The following is a 20,430-nucleotide window of genomic DNA, read 5'->3' as shown; positions in this document are numbered from 1 at the left end:
ATAGCGTTTCTCTCGTGCTAACAATGTACATATTTGTTGTAGTGCATACTACTTGTAACCTTTACAAAGGTTTTAAGGTCGTAATATGGTTAAGTATGTTTACATAATTTTTTACTAAAAATAGTGAAATGATCTAGGAAACTGATAGAATATTTAAAAGTAAAACTACGTTTAAAAAACATAAATAGATTTAAAATAGAAGAAAACAAGTGAGAATAATAAAAATAGTAAGTATGTTCAATTAAACTAGAAAATTTAACTCACTAAGACCACCTCCATTGGTATGTTATGAATGTCTTTAATATTTTTATTTTACATAAATTTGAGACCCTCTTGATAAGAAAAAAATGTCTAGAGGAAAACATTCAAGACATCTCTAAAGACACTCTTTACGTACATGCCACTTTTCTATTGGTTTTAGTAATTTTTAATTTAGCTTAAGACATTTCATCTCTATCACCAACCAAAGTCTATTTCAATCATTTTAATGCTTTTTCTATCTTGAAACCAAACCTTAAAAATTATTTATGATTTAATTTGCAACAATCATTTTCAATGTTCCCCATCCCCGGCCCACTTCACTTATAAGGTTTCTTTTTCTTCTATCATGATTGGAACAGAGCCATATCAATAACATTATCCTAAATTATTAGATTAAAAAAGAAAAAAGAAAAAAGAATATCTTCATGGTCCTGGTGATGTTGCAGGCACTTATGAATGGTAGAATCCATTCTCCATATCACCGAGTTAGGGTAACAGAGAAAAAGAAGACGAGATACACAGCAGGATTGTTCGGGATTCCAAAAGAAGGTTATACCATAGATACACCAAAAGAACTTGTTGACGAGAAGCATCCACGAGTCTACAAACCCTTTGAGTATATCGACTTTAAGAGCTTCTATCTCTCAGAAGCTGGTCGTAAAGCTCAATCTACTCTTCAGGCTTTTTGTGCCGTCTCTGGGGAATAAATGCGTCCGCTTATAAAAAATGCTTGGTGTGATCATTTCGTGTTTTCAACTGGGATCAAAAACTATGTAATATACGAAATAAGGCTTTTTGATTAGTTGAGTTTATGTTTGTATAATAAGGTGTGTGTGTGTATGTTTTCAGGGATTATCATTGTATGTATGATTAATCATGAAAGCGTGAAAATGTAAAATAATGTAATAAATAAGTTCGGTCACAGTCTTCGTCGTGATCTTCATCGTCCTTGTCTTTCCTCTAAACCTCAACCACACGAAGATAATGTATGGACGAGCTAGAAAGTATTTTGTCCATACGCTAAAATCACAATTATTGAGAGGGGCCTTTTCGAGATAAAAAGAGAATCTATGATTCTATGTTGTTACAATAACAATAGAAGTGATGTGGATCGGATAATTCAAGAACCGAAGTAAATCTGCTTTAGAATAAAAAATACCAATGAACTTCTCTTAAATGTTCTCACGGGATTAATTCAGCCAATAATTGTCTTGATCGTGGTATAAGATGGTTTGAACAGTAGTAAATTCTCGTCATCGACGAGTTCTTTAGGTGAATTTAATATTTGACCTACTTTCGGGACTTAAAACAATTAGTGCTGCTGAGTATGTTGCGTCCTATCAGGTTAACATGACTCCATGACATGGAGGAGGCAATCAACCATTCAAAAGGGCATGGGAACATGTTGACCGATGCTCATTTAAGTGGTCAAACCACTAAAGGGATTCGAAGAAGCAAAAAAAAATAACAAGTTCTTGGAAGCTAATTAGGAAGTTGGTGGTAACTATAGTTTAGTCACTTTTGCTTAACTTGTGAAAATTAGACAATAAATTAGAGCTAATTATGGTTTTAGCTCTCTTGTGGTAAAATAGAAGGATGTTTAATCAGTTTTAGCATGGAAAATGAAGTAAGCTTTATTTTTATTATGCTCTCTCTAAACACTCAAAATCAAGTTCTAAACCGATAGTCAATCACACAAAACAGATCTTGAATAAGATCATGACCTGCATTTCAATTAAAGATCTCAACACAACATCAACAAAGTACATGATCATTTTATAATTAAGATTTATTGTAACCAGAAAACTGAAAGAACTAAACTGTAAACTGGATTATCCATCTCCATATTGTATAAAGATGTTACGGACGGATCGGACTTGATTTAAAATCATGAAAAAATCTAGGTCTATGCCAAAATAGTTCATGCATATAAGACTAATTATATTAATAGAAAAATGATGGAAGTAGATCCGGCCAAATATGTTTTTTTTTTGCTGGTTAACCGGATCGGTTTTTCTGGTATACAGGTTGAATTAGAAATCTTGATCTATTTTGCCGTGCGCTCTTTATAAAAATGCCATAGTAAAACCTGAATGAAACTTGATCTATATATTAAGTCAATAGAAAATATTTGCAATAATCCCTATGCTTGTGTGACTCTGTCTATTGCCAAATTAATCAAGTAAAAGGGGATTACTCACATATAAACCAAAAGGATGAAAAAGAATCCTAAGATTTTTTTTTTTTTTTGGTAGGAAAAAGAATCCTAAGAGATGGCTTTTGACTCTTCACTTCTCGCCTCTCGTAACTTTTGGTATGATGCTGATAAAAGTATTGTGATGTACGATGTTGTTATTGGTATGACGTAGACCCAACTTCAAGTCCAAGACTGCGTTCATTTCACCAATTAGATCATTCTATAGTTATCGTATGAGAAAAATTGTTAACTTACCACCAATTTTGCACCCGATATAAAAACCTACAGCCAAAAGGACTTTAATTTATTACGTAGAAAAGCCCAACTTAGGCCCATTAATCACATTCGACCAGATTATGATATTCAATCATTCAAAATGTTAAATACATTTCGAACTGTTGAATTAACGCATTTTCGAAGTTGAATAAATGAGCTTTCCAATTCATTTAATTAATTACAAATCTTTGCATTGACGTTTTAACTATTAGAGTAATTATTACAGTAATTGTTTGTAATTAACTTCTCTATATTTTAACCAATCACACAAATCCACGTGGAATAATAAATAATAGAAAAGTAAACAAAGACAAGAGAGAGAGAGAGAGAGAGAGAGAGAGAGAGAGAGAGAGAGAGAGAGAGAGAGAGAGAGAGATCCTTCAAACTTGAAAATTAAAATCAGATTTGCTTTTTTTTTTTTCTTTCTTCCTCAGCCGAAGAAGAAGAATCAGAATTCAGTCTTTTTACTCATTTCCGATGATGATGATTCTGTCTCACTCATCATTGAATCGATCATTCCATTAACAAATCTCGCCGGAGTTTCTTCTCCAACCATGCCTCTACCTATATTCTCGTCACGGTTACAGTGTTCGTCGTCGTCGTCTTCGTTTCCTCGGCCTAAGCGTCGTATTGATCCTAGCTTGACTTTGATTCCAGGCTTATCAAACGACGTCGCGAGGCTGATCCTCTCCTTCGTCCCTTACCCTCACATCTCTCGTCTCAAATCCACTTGTAAATCATGGTACGCTTTCCTCTCTTCCAAAACCCTAATTTCACTCCGCCATAGCCGCCGAGACAACACAGACGGCGAAAACAACAACAATCTCTCGCATCTCCTCTGTATCTTCCCTCAAGATCCTTCGATTTCGCCTCCGTTTCTCTTCGATCCCGTCACTCTTTCATGGAAACCGCTTCCTCTCTTGCCTTGTAACCCTCACGTTTACGGTCTCTGCAATTTCGTAGCCGTCGCGATTGGTCCCTGCGTTTACGTTCTCGGCGGCTCTGCTTTCGATACTAGGTCTTATCCTCTCGATGTGCCTTTGCCTACTTCGACTGTGTTCCGTTACAGTTTCGTGAAATCGATTTGGGAACGTCTCTCTCCGATGTTGTCTCCAAGAGGAAGCTTCGCTTGTGCTGCGGTGACTGGTTTGTCTAATAATCGGATCATTGTGGCGGGAGGAGGATCACGGCACACGTTGTTTGGTGCTGCGGGAAGTAGAATGAGTTCGGTTGAGATGTATGATGTTGAGAAAGATGAGTGGAGAGAGATGGATGAGTTGCCTAGGTTTAGAGCAGGATGTGTTGGTTTCTTGGTTGGGAATGAGAAGGAGAAGGAGAAAGAGAGAGAGTTTTGGGTGATGGGTGGATATGGCAGATCAAGGACTGTTTCTGGGATTCTCCCTGTTGATGAGTACTATAGAGACGCTGCAGTGATGGATCTGAGTGGTGAGAAATGGAGGCTTGTTGGAGATATGTGGGGAGAAGAAGAGAGACCTAAGCTAGGGAAGATTGTTGCTGTTGATTGTGGTATTAAGCCGGTGTTTTTCATGTTGGATAAGGATCGGATTCTTAGGTATGAGATTGGTTCGAATCGGTGGAGAAGAGAGTCAAGTGTGCCTAAGAAAGCTCTTTATGACGAACCAGTTGGTTTCGTTGCGCTCAACGGTGAACTACATGTTATGATTCTTTTGGATGGGTATAACTTGATGGACACAAGGGGTGGTACTAGACAACACAGGAATGCTGGTTCGTTGATGATTCATATCTATGATCCTAAGAAGAAAACTTGGAGATCAGTTGTCACAAAGCCACCGTTTAATCATCAACTCGATTTAAGGACCACGGTTATGTGCACCATCCGATTGTAGTAGGTGTTATAAAAAAACTCTCATCACATCGTCTAGAATAAAATTTGTTTGTTCATGGTGTGAGCTCTGATGATGTTTAGTATCGTGTCTGTTTCTTTTGCCGTATGCATACATATCCTTCCCACATTATCTGTGTACAGGTTGAAAAAAAAAAAAAAAGATGTTTGGGTATTCTCTGTTATATTGTAAATACAAACTATAATATGGCTTTGTATAAAATTGCTCTAGCTGCAAAACAATGCAACATTTGCAGGTTCTCTTTTTCTACTCTCTCAGTTCAAGTTAAGTTTTCCCATATACTATCCAAATCCAAGACTTTTGGAATCTCTTTTTGACTGTGAATCTTAACAACAGATTCTGCAATAACTTCACTATTCTTTTATATAAAGATTTGGTTATAATAAAAGACAGTTTCCGACCGTAAGCAAGTGTGATCATAGAACCAGACAAGACAGTCTCTTACCATTTGATCACCGAAACATTGATGTGTTTGTTTGTATTATACAGACCACACATTGAAGCTAGAAGTAGTATGTAATGTGTCATTGTAGCATTTGCATACTTGTTCACAGAATTGAGTGGTACCACATATATTGTGGCCATGTGATGAGGTGTAAATCATTTTTCCATTGGTGGTTAACTGTATTAAAACATTTAAGATGAGATTTTGAAGGTTGATCAAACAAGATACACTAAAAAATAGGAGTATTATACTCAATGATTAAGGAAGTGACCACACTACTAACCCAATGTAGTACAAAGTCAAACGTGGCAACACAGCTTTGCACGCTTCATTTACACACACGTCGACGAAGAAACCATATCCGCTCATCAAAGTTTTTATTGAAAAAGGCGAAAAGTTTTTTCGACAAATTCAACATTTTTGCGTAGTACGGGGTAATCAGCTTAAAAACCTGACCTTTTTTTTTTTTTGTTAGCTGTGCAAATTCGCGATCCGATTTAGGGTCAAAGCTCTCAAATTGGGGGGAGTGATACTGTTTCTGGGCTCTTTCGATCGTTCCATGTCTCTGGTGATTTCAACTTTTGTATGCATTTCTAATTCGATGCTTGAACAATTAGGGTTGATGCTGTTTCAGATAAAGACGATGACTTTGATTCTTTTTTTGAATTGGGTTTTTTGTTATTTCCGATATTTTGATTGTTAAATTGATGATTGATGAAGTTGTAGTAGTATCGTGATCTTCAGATTGTTTTTCTTTGATTTAGTTATTTTGCATAACTGGGTTTAAATGGCAAAGAGGGGTTTAGTGTGTGAATGTGTTTATTGATGAAACTTGAACATTTTGCAGGCAAGCTATGGTTCAAGGTGACTGTGAATGAAACTGTGGTTTGAAGAGAATATCAATGGTAGTTATCTTCTATAATGTATTTTGGACCAAGTGAGATTGATGCTGATGAAATGGGTTATGCAATGAGTAGACTTGAGATAGAAGCCGATTTTTGTGATGCTGGGAAAGACTTTTGTGGAGTTGGTAGTAGTAGTGGTAGTCAAAGATCAAGTGAACATCTGCCAGATTTAGACCATGAAATCAGTCAGGTTACTAAATTGAGATCTAGTCCTCATCAACGGTTTAGCCGTGAAGTCCCTGGGAGACATCAGTTACCTGTGTCTACTGTGAGGATGTTGGCTGGTCGAGAAAGTAATTTCTCTGGAAGAGGAAGGTTCTCCGCCGCTGATTGTTGCCATATGCTTAGCAGATATTTGCCTGTAAAAGGTCCTTGGCTTGTTGATCAAATGAACAGCAGAGCATATGTCTCTCAGTTTTCAACTGATGGTTCTCTCTTTATTGCGGGGTTTCAGGTTAATCCTTCATCCTTGTAATTATTGTTTGTCAGTTTAGGGAACAGGAACAGATGATACGTCTCTAGAGTCTAGGCATGTCCCTTTTTTTTTCCATTTCCTGAGTCGAGAAGCTGGATGAATCAATCTGCATACCTTGCATTAATCAAATCATATTTTTCAGGGAAGCCATATTCGGATTTATAATGTAGAGAAGGGATGGAAAGTTCAAAAGGATATTCTTGCGAAAAGTTTGCGTTGGACCGTTACTGATACTTCTCTATCTCCTGATCAACGAAATCTGGCAAGTTTTTGTATCTTTCAACTACAAGTTTTTGTATCTTTCAACTACAACTTGCTCATGTTTGATTAAATTTTCCCATATGATTTAAATGAAAAGTTTGACCTCGATTCAGACCATATCTTTTATAGTGGTACAGAGTAAGTTGGTTTGTTTAATCTTTATATGGTCTCTTGTTTAGATCAAAACTCTATGCTTATCTGCCAAAATAAAGAATAATGAATTGTTTCGATATTGCAGGTTTACGCAAGCATGTCACCTATTGTTCACATTGTTGATGTTGGGTCTGGCACAACCGAGTCTCATGCAAATGTTACGGTATGGAACCACAGGAAGTGTTTAGATAGGGGAAATGTTTTTATTATGGGATCAGATCCCTGCTTGATATTGTTTCACATGTTTAGTTTCTGTTTTCAACATCTTATCAATGTGGTTAATTTAATTTTGAGGGCCATGTCTTTTGCAGGAGATCCATGATGGATTAGACTTCTCTTCTGATGAAGATGGAGGGTACTCTTTTGGAATATTCTCTGTGAAATTTTCGACTGATGGACGAGAACTTGTTGCTGGGAGCAGTGATGATTCCATCTATGTTTATGATCTCGAAGCAAATCGAGTTTCACTCCGGACAGTTGCACACACGGTAAAATTTCTTTATCGGTTGGGTCAATTTCTCCTAAGATTTGTACCTGTGTATTAGTAGTGGTGATGTTATAGTTTTAGCACTGATAGCATTTTCTCCATTTATGCAGTCTGATGTAAATACTGTGTGCTTTGCTGATGAAAGTGGACACCTGATTTTATCTGGAAGTGATGATAATCTCTGCAAGGTGATTGTTTTTGTTGCTGCAATAGTACAATAAGTTTCTGGCCTTTATTAGCAAAGTTGTAACAGGATCTTGTTCATAATTCATTACACGAATAGGTGTGGGATAGGCGTTGTTTCATTGGGAGAGATAAGCCAGCTGGTGTTTTAGTGGGTCACCTCGAAGGTGTTACCTTTATCGATAGCCGTGGAGATGGTCGTTATTTCATATCAAATGGCAAAGACCAAACCATCAAACTGTGGGATATCAGAAAAATGTCCTCAGGTGTACCTGCAAGGTAACAATTTTCGTCATAAAACTGTATACAGCCTGTAGCATTTGTTGGTCGCATCTTGTTTTTTTGGTGTTTCACAAGGAATTCGTTGATGGAACTGATTGTTCTTTTTTTTCAGGCATGAGGTGCTAAGAAACTATGAATGGGATTACAGATGGATGGATTATCCTACTGAAGCAAGAGATCTAAAGCATCCATCTGATCAGTCAGTGTCGACATATAAAGGTCACTCAGTGTTGCGTACTCTCATCCGTTGCTACTTCTCTCCAGCGCATAGGTCAGTCTCTTTGTAGTTCCATAATATCCCAAGCCTGAGAAAGGATAAGTCTCTTCACATATTTCTCTAATTCTTGTTTTGGCTTTTTTTTTGACAGTACTGGCCAAAAGTACATCTACACAGGATCCAACGACAGTTCTGTCTACATATACGACTTGGTAAACCATAAATCCTCATAAACACATTTTAGAGACAATAACATGAAAAGTGTAGCACCCTATGGTTTATGTTTGATACTAATTGGTGTGTGCTGAGTCTCTATCAACTCTATTTTGACCAAACTTGGATTCATTATCTGGTCTTAGGTAAGTGGAGATAAAGTGGCAGTGCTAAAGCACCATACCTCACCTGTAAGAGACTGTAATTGGCATCCGCATTACCCAACGCTTATAAGCTCTTCGTGGGACGGAGATCTTGTGAGATGGGAATTTCCGGGAAGTGGTGAGGCACCGATCATGAGTAAGAAGAGGGTTCGGAGGAGACATTTCTACTACTGATGCATCTATATCTACACATACACATCGTCTCTGTAAGTCATATATATAAAACTGTAGAGAAGAAGATGATGATAAACAATATAAACACAAAGTAAGAATCATCAAATAAGGCTTTTAAGTTAGAAAAAAAAGGCTTTGGTGTGCGTGTGGACAGTGTCTTGTTGTGTGTGACAAACACCATTCTCTTCTCCAACCATTTTTAAAAGGTTATATATGTGTTTCGAATGGTATGCAAATGTAGTAATAATTATATACACTTTTGTCATGGTTTGGTTACATACATTACTTTATAGAGTTAAAATTATGTATTTTTTATTCATTACATTATAAGGCATTATTACACTTCCCAACTAAAATAATTAGTTTTAGCCACCCAACAAAAATATAATGCATGCATGATAATATAGGCGTTACTCATTTTATTCGAACCATCATCATTATCATTTACGCCACATTCACAAAGTCACCAACGAATAAACAAATCGTTTTTTTTTTTTGCGACGACCGAAACTCGAAAAGAGTTATAACAAAATAACCGGAGAGAAAAGAACCGAAGATAAATAAATGCCTAAATTACGTTTCTACCCTCGCCACTCGTTGCATTGCGTTGTGGGTCTGGTTTTCTGCGAACCGGCCTTAACCGGACACGGCGTCTGTACCGGTAGCACCATACAGTTGTATTGCAGACACAGCGAGCTGCTCACCGGAATATCCGCCGCCGGACTAATCTGTATCCCCGTGAAGAAGTTGTGTTGGAGGTAGAGTGTTTGTATATTCGCTGCCAATAACCGATCCACGAAGCTAACCGGGACTTGACCGGTGAACCGGTTATTGTTCAGGTATAGGTTCTGTACGTTGGAGAGAAGCGGCGAAAGCTCGCCGGAGAATCTGTTGTAGCTTAAATCGACGTTCGGAATCGTTACCTCATTCGCCGGTTGAATCGCGCCGTAGAAGTAATTGCGTTGTAATTGGAGGTTGGTTATCGGGAAGGTGAAGATCTGACCGGGGATTGCGCCGGTGAACCGGTTTAAGCTGAGATCGAGGTAATTGAGCTGGTTTAATCTGAGTAAAACCCGGTCTACTCTTCCGGTTAGCTGGTTCCAAGCGAGTGAGAGGTATTGCATCGACGGAGGAAGAGACGTCGGAGAAATAACGCCGGTGAGATTGTTCCGTTTGAGATCGATTCGGGTCAACGTTTGCGAGAGGAACTGAGGAATCGATCCGTTCAAGTGGTTGTGACATAGAATCAGATTGGATAGCTCCGGTAAGGATCCGATTGACGGAGGGATCGACCCGGTTAGCTGATTATAACTCAGATCGAGTGTTTTGAGTCCCGTAAGCTCGCCGAGACTCGCCGGAATCTCGCCGGAGAGAAAATTCCGACTGATAGCGAGGAACCGTAGATTCTTCGACTGGGAGATCGTGTGCGGTAGCGAGCCCATGATCCGACCCGGTACGATTGAGAGCTCAGTTAAAGCAGAGAGTTTTCCAATAGCCGGATCAATCCGACCAGATAAACCGGGTGAACCGGCTTTTTGATCGCCGAGGTTAAGCGCGGTTACTTTATCACCGTCGCAGAAAACACCGGCGAAGCTGCAAGGGTCTGAGGTGAAATCCCAAGAATCGAAGAAATTAGAACCTGGTAAATCATCTAACGACTTACGAATCGCTTGAAGAGCCAAGAAATCAACTGGGACGATGATCGCATCAACGATTAAACCGAATCGAAGAAGAAGAAACAGAACATAAAACAGAGTAGCAAATCTCATAGTAGCCGTTACAGCTTTATTATTAAAAAAAAAAAACAGAAACTTTTTTATAAACAAAAAAAAAACGCAACAAAGCTTCCAAATGGGTAGTGAGAGTGAGTTAGAAAGAAGAAGGTAATGTGGTTGAAACTAAGAGCTTCAATGGAGGATTTTGATACTAGTGGTGACGATCAAATGACTTGAAAAAAAGAGGGAAATTTTAAGGAATATATATATAAAGAAGTGAAGGTATCTTTGAAGAGAAGTGAGAGAGACAAAAAGAGGTAATCAAAATGGCTTAAGAAGGAAGCGAAATCAAGAGCGCTGGAATAAAACTTTCTTCTTCTTCTTCTTCTTCGTCTTACTTTTTGTTTCTGAGATTACTTTTTTTTTGGGTGGGTTTGTGAAGAAAGAAGAAAAGAGTCATAAATGAATGCTACAACAAGAGTGAGAGAAGTGGGTTTTTACATTTTGTGATTCGTTTTTGTGTCAGTCAGAAAATAAAAGAAAATGTAATTTTATGTCGGGAATATGCAACAGGTAAAACGGCTGTCCGAGCCTTTAGCTTTGGAGTGACAGATCAGCAGCTTCGGAAGTAAGAGGAGCCTAAAGTGGTTCTGTTGACTCCTGGTGATGGGTTCGTAACTCACATGACATGTGTGTACTTTAGGCTTTTTGTCCGTTGACACGTCCGTTTTTTTTTTTGTTTTTTTTTTCCAACCACAAGTTAATTACTTAACAGTAATAAGTTAAATTTAATTTCCATATGCTATTGTATCGTATTAGATCATTTCGATTATAGGTGGATCTCTAATTCTATAAGAGGAAGCCAAGAGAGATAATTCCAAGTGATCAAAGCCAAAGAAGAAATTGTTATAAGCTCTTCCAAAATTATGGTCCCATAACTTCCACCGAAACAGAATTTGCACACCTGTTGGAATGTGTGTTTTGTTGTATTTTTGTATCCCTCTCAGTGGTCATGATCACATTTGCACCGATGTGCTCACCAAAGTTGTCAAAAAAAAAAAATGTTTTTATAACTAATAGATCTTTGACGTTGGTGTTGTTTGTCTTGTTGATAATGATGGTGGTGATAGAGATGAATGTTTTAGTGATGCTCTATCACTAGTCATTTTCACTCCATCTGCTTGTTCATTTCTTTATATGCTCCATAGTTATACATAACCAAAAAAAAAAACTACGGCTTCTAATGATTAGCTATACAATGAGTGCAAATTTGACCTATAGGTATTAGTTGTTATTATTATCACAACGATATAGTTAAAATGATTAATTCTTGAATTGGAGTAAATTTTCAGCTTAGAATACATATTATTCATGAAATCCTATATTTCATCATGGTTGTACCATTTAATTCAATGGCTAATCATATGCCTACGAGGCTAATGAACCCATGCATTAAAATTTAACCATTTGTGTATTTTGACAAAGGAAAAATTATTAAAAAGGTTGATTCATCCACACGTAGTGATGATAAAAAGCGTCACATACGTCTCTTATAATAATGTAATTTTATGTCGTGAATAATGCGTTTTGCCTGCTTTTCGGCCAAACACACAAAGAAAGAGTACTATCGAACTCTAAAATGAGTGTATAGAAGTCATTGCCATTGGAAAAATCATTAATCAAAAATCATATCTTAAAGCACCGATGGATAATTAATTGGTCATATAAAATGTCATAGTGGCTAAAACTCAAAGAGTATACCCAGGCCTGGGCATTCGGTTCAATCGGTTTATTCGGTTCGGTTTATTCGGTTTTTTGATTTTTCGGTTATCTAAAATTTCTGCCAAATTGAACCGAATAATCTTTCGGTTCGGTTCGTTCGGTACTCGGTTTATTCGGTTCGGTTTTAGCATTTATTATATCTTCCGAAATTAACCGATTGTTTCCTAATTCGGTTAATTCGAACCGAATAAGACCAAAAAAAAAAATTAATGGGCTCAAACTTATTTACAGACCTAAAAAAAATTTATAACAAGTCCAACTAAAATTACAACCCAAACCCATCTACATTTAGGGTTTTCGACAAAGTGGTGAGGCGACGGCGTACGACGTTCGATCTCTCCATCCGGTGAAGCTTGATATCCTCCGTTAACCATATATATATCTGTCCCGACGAGTTCTGTCACCTTCGATCCATAACATAAAACTGAAACTGAACTTGAAAAAAATAAGAAAAGCAAAATAAATAAAAATGAAAATCCATAACATAAATCACTAAAGAGAAGCTGAGAAAGATTTTTGGAAATTAAGAAAATGAAAAGACTTGACAAACCTGAAGCTTCAGAATCTCTCAACAAGGAACACTTCATGAGCAACGGGTGAAGAAGTGATAGAGATGGTGTCGGCAAAAGGAAGACTACGGTGGTGGGAGACTGGAAAATCGATTATAAACTAGGGTTTTTTTAATATATAGTTGTGGCATATGATACAGTGGGCTCGATTTTTAGCTTATTTTATAAGTTATTGGGCTTGGTTGTGAAACAATAAAAATCGAGTTTAAGCCCATAAACACACAATTAATAAAACGACACCAAGTCTATATTTGTCACAGTAAAACGACAACAACTCTATAATTCACATTCATCGTCTTCTTTATAGCTTTTCATTTGTTATCCATGGTCGATTTGCAGGGTTCGAGTCAGATTCGCGGTGGATGGGAGTGGAATCCGAAGGGTTGGAGTAAAACCGGGAAACCCGATCGGTTTCAGCTCGCCGAACCGAACCGAACCGAATACCGAAATCCCACAAAATTCTCGCCGAACGGTTCGTATCTCCTCTCACAGTCGGTACCGATAACCGAATTTGTCGGTTTGTTCGGTTCGGTTCTTTCGGTTTGTACCGAATGCCCAGGCCTAAGTATACTTGTTGCTAAAATGTAAGTTTAAAGGTATATAGATAAATAAAAGATACGTTAATACCATAATCATTAGTGTATTGATCGTATTCAACAATACATATCAAATAAAAAAATAAAAAAGTTGAAATTAAACATAATCCCTATTATATTTACGAGGTGTTTGGTGGTTTCCATGGAAGAATAATAAGAGAACCCTCAAAATTTTCTTAAGTCAAGAAAAGATGAGGAATGAAACACATTTTTCTAGTGTCGTCGGATAGTAATGTATAAATAAGAGGATAATTAAATAATGTGGGAGAAGTAGTTGAATCATGTAAAATTAGTTTTGTACTTGGTAGTGGTTGGACGGTGCAAAATCTGTAAATGTTTTCAAGTGGATTTAACATGAGTGATGCATGGCTGATTATGATTTTTCTACAAATTGAGATTTTTACAAAATATAGCCATAAGATATACTGTATATGAATATGATGATAATACTAGCATACAAAATACAAAAAGATATACTTAATAAATTTGGAGGATTATGTTTCACGAAATCCATATATATCGTGGTGGGAATTGTAAAAAAGAATCACAAAGAGATTAGTAAAAGGAACGTACGAGACTAAAGTTTTGTTTTAAATCAAAGTCGGTCTAGGATCTGAAAAACAGTTATAAAAGAGCTTCTTGTCTTAAACCTTTCTTGTTTTACACGATAACCAAAAAAAACAAAAAAAACACACTGAAATCTGAATTAAGGAGATCAATCAATCAACCAGAAAAGTGTCCTTTGTGAAATTTGTAAGGAAGGATGTCCAGTTACGCCGGTCGGCCGCACAATAAAAGGCAGAAGAAGGAGACGTCTCTGTCTCTGTCTCTGTCTAGGTTATCGTTGCNAATTGAGATTTTTACAAAAGATAGCAATAAGATATATATGAATATGATGATAATACTAGCAAAATACAAAAAGATATACTTAATAAATTTGGAGGCTTATCGTGGTGGGAATTGTAAAAAAGAATCACAAAGAGACTAAAGTTTGTTTTAAATTAAAGTCGGTCTACGATTTGAAAAACAGTTCTAAAAGAGCTTCTTGTCTTAAACCTTTCTTGTTTAACACGGGAACCAAAAAAACAAACTCAAAAAATCTCAATCCCCACAATTCATCTACAAGGAGAAGATAACCATGGAACAGCCGCTGAAATCTGAGTTAAGGAGATCAATCAATCAACCAGAAAAGTGTTCCTTGTGAAATTTCTGTAAGGAGAGGATGTCCAATTACGCCGGTCGGGCCGCACAATAAAAGGCAGAAGAAGGAGAAGGAGACGTCTCTGTCTCTGTCTAGGTTATCGTTGGTACCACACGATGTTGCTCTGAACTGCTTGTCCCGCCTCTCGAGATTTGACAGAGCGGTCTTGTCTGTGACCTCCAAGAGCCTCCGCTCTCTCGTGGTTTCGCCTGATCTCTACCGCACGCGTCAGCTGATGGGTTTTAGTTCCGACGAGTACTGGTATGTTTGCTTAAGCATACCTCCTTACTCAACTCCACGCTGGTTCATCCTCCGCCGCCGTACTCGTGGAGATGATGACACCAACAAGTCTGTGAGTCGTAGGCTAAGACCGATCCCATCCTACCCTTATCAGCCTCCGGAATCATCCTCTTTCGTGGTGCTGGATTATGGGATCTATGTAATCGGTGGAATCATACACGGAAACCCCACTTCTGATGTCTTGCTCCTCAATTGTCTCTCTCACTCGTGGCGCCGCATCCGGTCCATGAGAGTAGCTCGCGCTTCCCCAGCGGCGAACGTGGTAGACGGTAAGATTTACGTGTTCGGAGGCTGCGAGGAAGTTGATTCCTCCAAATGGGCAGAGGTTTTTGATCCAAAGACTCAAACTTGGGACACTTTGCCGTTACCTGAGGATCCGGAGATACTCAGGAACACAAGTAGGATGGACAAAAGTGTGGTCATGGAAGACAAAGTTTATGCGGTGGACGAGGATGACCAAACCATCTATTACCTGCCGCGTGAAGGTATATGGAGAAGAGGTAATCGGGATTCGAAGCGGGGAAACAGAAGAGACTGGTGTGCCCTAGGGGGGCTCTTGTACTGTACAGGTACTCGCGGGAGTTTAATGTGGTGTGAGCCAGATGAGTTGGATTGGAAGAAGGTAATGGGTTTGGATGTTTATCACTGGTGTAAATTTGGTTTAAATGGCAAATTGTGTGTTGAGAACGTTAATACCGCGTGGAAGCTTTACTGGACCGATTTTGGTTTCAGCAGAGTGACCAGCAACTCTCGTGGGAACATTGTGGTCTTCTGGAAGGTGTATCTCCCTAGAATCGAGGAGAAGAGATTTCCTAGTCATCACAAGTTTCTTATCACTGGTACTAAGAGGTTGGAGCTTTGGTGCGCTGAGATTTCCTTAAAGAGAAACCCTGAAGGCGAGGTTTGGGGGACAATTGAGTGGGCCCATCTTGTCTCCAAACTTGATCCTCACTCATACACCGTTAAGGTTTTGTGTTCTGTTTCTCTCAATATCTGAAAACTTATATGCTTCCAATTAAGTTTCTTATATCATCTCATCTCATGTTGATCTCATTGCATGATGTATAATTTCTTTTCAGGTTTTCTTTTGGTCCATCTTCTCATTGCATGTATATCTTAATTAGGTTTTCACATTTACTCACCCAAACTTCTCAATAAAATCCAACAACCAACGCTACAGTTCAATCTACCAATCGGCTCTGGCTCAGCTTCGGTGCATGGTACGCTTTTTTTTTTCCTAGTCTTTTTTTTTGCTTGTTAATGGGATCTTTAAAATCTCCATTTCTCATTAACCTGAAACTGAGTCTACTGGGATCATAGTATCATACATAACTCACCAAAACCAGGATTTGCTGGATATTTTGATTCATTCCCTTATAAAGATGTCCATATTGGAATCGAGCCTCTTCACCTATTATATCTCCGATGCACAAGCCTTTAGGATTAGAGAGTCTTTGACTGATGATGAAGAAGTTGTGTAATCTTAGTCTGCTGTATTTTTATGTCACGAGGAAGACCAAAGTTTAGGAGTAAATCTAATCTCTTTTGACCTTATTAATGTTGGAATTTTTTTCATTGCACATCTAATACAGAGCTATCTCTATAATACACACGCCTGTCATCTCAAACGGCCAAGACTTCACAAGTGAACCAAAATCTCTTTTGACGTTATAAATACTAGCACTATCTAAGCTACAATTGTATCCTAAAAAAAAGAGACCAACGCATCAAAACTTACCAAAGATCGATTGAAGCGTCGGCGGGAGTAGAGAATTGAAGGGTCGCTGGCTCAGTGGAAATAGAAAAAGACTATGACGTTGCGGGAAAAGGAATCTCCAAAGATCTTGGTTTCAATTTTTTTTTTTGTTCAGAGAGGCTTTAGAGGAGGATTTGCATTGTAGATCAATGAAAAAAAAAGGAAGATTACAAATTCAATAAGGTATATTATGACGACCAAGAAACACAACTAAAAGGTGGTGAGAACTGAGAAGAGGGAGACGCAATGGTTCACGAAAGGATGCCGACAAAAAGTCAAAGTCTTATAATCAAAGCAAATTCAGAGAAACAAATGTTAGGTGGTTTATGAAAATTTCAGACGATTAATAATCAACGATGTTGATAGAGAAGAAAGTTGGAAGAGCTTCCTCCATTTATTCTTGAGGGATATATAGAAAATGAGCAAATTGTGAAGTCACTCTTTACAAGATGTGTATAACTTGGATGTAAAATAGAGCAGTCCAAAGATAAAACAAAACCAAAACAAAACCTTCATTGCCATATGGATTAAAAACCAGAGCGGAGAAAAAGCTTTTTACCCGCGAGCAAAACGAGCCTGGATCCTCCTCTGGATTTTGGCCCGACAAGACGGACAGTCTTCCATGGCTTCCTTCTCATGAAGCTGGTTACATTTAGAGCAAAGAACCTGATGGGCACAAGGCAAGAATATCACACTCATCTCTTCACACAAACACATCACACATTCCCTCTCTCTTTTGATTTTCGACTCTTCCCCGTGATTATTCTCCCATACTTTTGCTCCTGCCATCGTGTTGGCCTTTGTTGTTGTCGTATGATTCATTCCGCTCTTGTTACCGTCTATGCCTTTTTTCAATGCAGCTATCTTCAAGCCGTCTGACTTGAGTTCCAGCTTTGAGATCTCGCTTTCAAGTCTTTTGATGTTCTCAATGTAGTATTTCACGTCGTTCTCTGCTTTTGTTTTGATCCGCTCTTCTTCTGCTTTTCCGAATTCTTCCAGTTTCACTCTCTCTTTCTTTAATGCAGCCGCTTGAGCAGCGAGTTTCCCCTTCGCTGCCTTTTCTTGTTTCCAAGTAGCCTGCAATTGAGTTTTCATTAGTTTTCTTCATCAATACTTCCATACAATCTTTTTTCATACCGACTACATTGTTAATCAGAAACATAGTATCTACTACAATACCAAGGTTAATTCTTGATTTAAAGAACACGGCACAAGATGTATGTAAAAGACAAAATCTCGGATGTGAACATATTATTCCTCCAATTTCTCTTAATTCCTTTGAAACAATGAAAACCATTGGGAAAACCCCAAAATGTGAATATTCCAGCCAAAAGAATGAAATGGTTACCTGAAAAAATTAATTGTAGAGGAAAGGATATGATCAGTTACCATACAATAAATTACAGCTCCGAAGACGAGAAGACCTAAAACGTGCAAAGGCTTTTTTGTCTACACAAGGAGCTAACCTCAATTTGGTTTTGGCGGGTTTTTGCCTTGGCAACTTCTTGCTGCAGCTCTGCCACCTTGTTTCTCTGACTCTTGAGCTCTTCCTGCAACAAAACCTTTTGCCCTTCCCACGACTGAGCATTTTTCAACGATCTTTGCACTCTCTCCTTTGCTTCTCTACAGCTCTCAGCGGACTCGGCAGCTCTTATATTAGCAGCATCCCTCTCTCTCTTTAACAGAGATTGTTCCAGCTCGAGCCTGCGAACTGTGTTGTTAGCTCTTTCAATCTGGTTGGTCGCGTTATTCAAGGCCAACTCCATTTCAGACCTCCTTTTCATAGTGTTTTCTTCCAGTAATTGCTTTTCTTTCCTGAACTCTTCTGCCTCTTCTTTCTCTTTTCTTAGTGCCTTAAGCTCTGGTTGGTCCTTAAGAAGTCTAACAGTAGCCTGCTTTACTTTCTGATTAGCCCAGTCTGTCCAGTCCTGCAATTCTTTCTGCAGATCTTTCATTCGGGGAACTAGCTTTAGAATCAATTCATCTCTTTTATTTCGGGGAACATATATTCCCAGAGATGCATCATACGGGATCGCAGCATAGTAATCTGGTGCTGGCTTTGTAGATACAGAAGCTTTTTCTTCAGGCTGAGAACTGGACTTCTTTTCTGAAGCTACTATTGCTGGAGCATTATTAGCAGGTAATGCAGTAACATACTCCTTCACATCTAATGCAGGCGTATCTGACTTAGTACTGTTACTAGTTGAGAGAGTGCTGCTACCACTACTCTCAGCTAAAGGAATTTTCACAACCTCTGTTGTTGTAATCTTTGATGAAGAATTTCTTGCTTGTGCGGACAGTAAATCAGAAGCTGCTTTGCTTCTCTTCTCCACAAGGAAACCACCAAACTTTGCCGTCTTATAGCCACCACCTTTGCTATAAGTTCTAATCTTCTCCACGCATGATTTCTGCCGGAGCATGGCCAATTCTTTTTTGGTGCGGCCTTTTCGACAAGATACTAATTTTTCATCAGAAACAGAAGTCAGGGATGCACTTTTAGTGCCTTCAGCAGAAGCAGTGGTAACAGAAAATACCTCTTTTCCAGGTGTTGCTCCTCCACTAGCATGAGGATTTTTGGAGTTGTTTACATTTGGGAAGTTCCCAAATTTGACTGGATCACTGTGACTGCACTGAGTATTGGACACTGGGGACTTTGAGTTATCTGAGTCAGTAGATTTTGGAGGAATACCCTCGGCACCTTGAGTTTCCGATGTTTTATTCGCATTGGAACCTGAAGAGCCCTCAAATCCTTCTCCTTCCACTTCAAATGCTTGCAAAACATTCAAGTCACACATCAACAGCCTCCACATAGCTTCAACTGTTGAAAGCGATGGCCTAACTTCCCTAACAAGACTAATCTTCTCAACCAACGTATACGCAACAAGCTGTTGTAAATCCTCAAACACATAGTCTCTCGAACCAGCAACTTTTTTCCCACTCTTTAGAAAACTCAATGTATCATTAACAATGTTTGACACGAGATCATTTCCTCCACAGTAGAGCCTACTGCTTGAAATAGCTTTGAGAACAACATCCTCACTATACCCACAGTCCATAATCTGATTCATTGCATTACGGAAAAGGTTATGCAAATTCGATGATAAAAGCTGTTCGAGCTGACAAGCAAACGGATCATCCCATCCTAAAGACTCAGACTCTTCAACTTTCAGCTGCCCGTTGGAGTCGTTTTCACATAAAGAGTTTTGAGACTTGAGTGAATGTAACTCATAACGAGGGAACTCAGTTAAGGAACCAGCAGTTTGTTGTGGAGAAGGATCAGCTAACTTTCTCTTGTTCTTCCTTCCTTTCTCTTGTGGTGGTGACGACACTGAAGACGTCACCACTTTGCCACCATTGAGAACACCACACTCATTCATTTCTTCTTCTTGCTTCTCAACAACCACCATTAAGCAATAAGATCCTGAGATTATAACAAAAACGATTAGTGTTCATACACCATATCCTTTGTGACAGATTCAATAAAACAATCAAGGAAGCTTTGTGATAATGCAAAGGCACAGAGACGATTATTCCCAAATTACAATACAATCGTTCCAAATTCCCCAGAACAAATCAACCCAATTCCCCCCACGGAGACTGATAAGATTTGATCAAACATAGCAGCTCAATCGGAATGCAATCGAATCTGGATTAATACTAAAACCATTTGATCATTCAACAAAAAAAAAAACAAAATCACGGAGTCGTGAACTGACCGGAAACGGTGGAAGGCGAAACCGCGGGAAAAAAAGACGATCGGAAGAGGATCAAAGAGAGAGAGAAGGATCGATGAATATAAATAATAAATAAATATAAGAGTGTTGCAGAGAGCGAGAGGGCACTGTGAAGGAAGGAGGAAGAAGAAGAAGAAGAAGTGCGTGGCTAGAAGATGAAGGAGCTCACCAAAATTGATCGTGAGTTTTTTTTTACAA

General features: G+C 38.4%; 5 protein-coding genes and 1 long non-coding RNA gene across 7 annotated transcripts; 3 read left to right on the top strand and 3 right to left on the bottom strand.

Annotated features, from left to right (window-relative positions):
• LOC104714887 (F-box/kelch-repeat protein OR23-like) lies at positions 3,112-4,869 on the top strand. The gene has a single exon (XM_010432359.1). It carries the CDS (start codon positions 3,289-3,291, stop codon positions 4,600-4,602), a length of 1,314 nt encoding a protein of 437 aa, XP_010430661.1. The 5' UTR covers positions 3,112-3,288; the 3' UTR covers positions 4,603-4,869.
• Positions 5,964-8,844, top strand: LOC104714862 (LEC14B protein; the record flags this gene model as incomplete). The annotated part of the gene is given in 9 exon segments (XM_019233522.1): positions 5,964-6,424; positions 6,588-6,707; positions 6,945-7,022; positions 7,171-7,347; positions 7,457-7,534; positions 7,630-7,808; positions 7,924-8,082; positions 8,180-8,240; positions 8,388-8,844. Coding segments are annotated over 9 exon segments (1,482 nt in total). The 3' UTR covers positions 8,580-8,844.
• LOC104714854 (LRR receptor-like serine/threonine-protein kinase GSO1) lies at positions 8,984-10,873 on the bottom strand. Its single transcript, XM_010432331.2, has one exon. It carries the CDS (start codon positions 10,346-10,348, stop codon positions 9,161-9,163), a length of 1,188 nt encoding a protein of 395 aa, XP_010430633.1. The 5' UTR covers positions 10,349-10,873; the 3' UTR covers positions 8,984-9,160.
• Positions 12,074-12,766, bottom strand: LOC104714846. The gene is made up of 2 exons (XR_755902.2): positions 12,627-12,766; positions 12,074-12,506 (listed from the first exon to the last, which is right to left on the bottom strand). It is a non-coding gene; the product is annotated as an uncharacterized LOC104714846 (long non-coding RNA).
• Positions 14,678-15,739, top strand: LOC104747286 (F-box/kelch-repeat protein SKIP6-like). The gene has a single exon (XM_010468897.1). The coding sequence runs from the start codon at positions 14,678-14,680 to the stop codon at positions 15,737-15,739; it is 1,062 nt and encodes a 353-aa protein (XP_010467199.1).
• Positions 16,862-20,419, bottom strand: LOC104714824 (putative E3 ubiquitin-protein ligase RF298). 2 transcript variants are annotated; one of them, XM_010432315.2, is made up of 4 exons: positions 20,215-20,419; positions 17,965-19,919; positions 17,678-17,846; positions 17,110-17,575 (listed from the first exon to the last, which is right to left on the bottom strand). In XM_010432315.2, exons 2-4 carry the CDS (start codon positions 19,903-19,905, stop codon positions 17,424-17,426), a joined length of 2,262 nt encoding a protein of 753 aa, XP_010430617.1. In that variant the 5' UTR covers positions 19,906-19,919; positions 20,215-20,419; the 3' UTR covers positions 17,110-17,423. The 2 variants fall into 2 exon arrangements, with proteins under 2 accessions (XP_010430601.1, XP_010430617.1); XM_010432299.2 differs by lacking the exon at positions 17,678-17,846 and having other exon boundaries at positions 16,862-17,575; positions 20,215-20,417.

Source organism: Camelina sativa, chromosome 2, assembly GCF_000633955.1.
Source record: "Camelina sativa cultivar DH55 chromosome 2, Cs, whole genome shotgun sequence".
NCBI classification, from domain to species: domain Eukaryota; kingdom Viridiplantae; phylum Streptophyta; class Magnoliopsida; order Brassicales; family Brassicaceae; genus Camelina; species Camelina sativa.
This window is presented reverse-complemented; position numbering and strand designations above follow the sequence as displayed.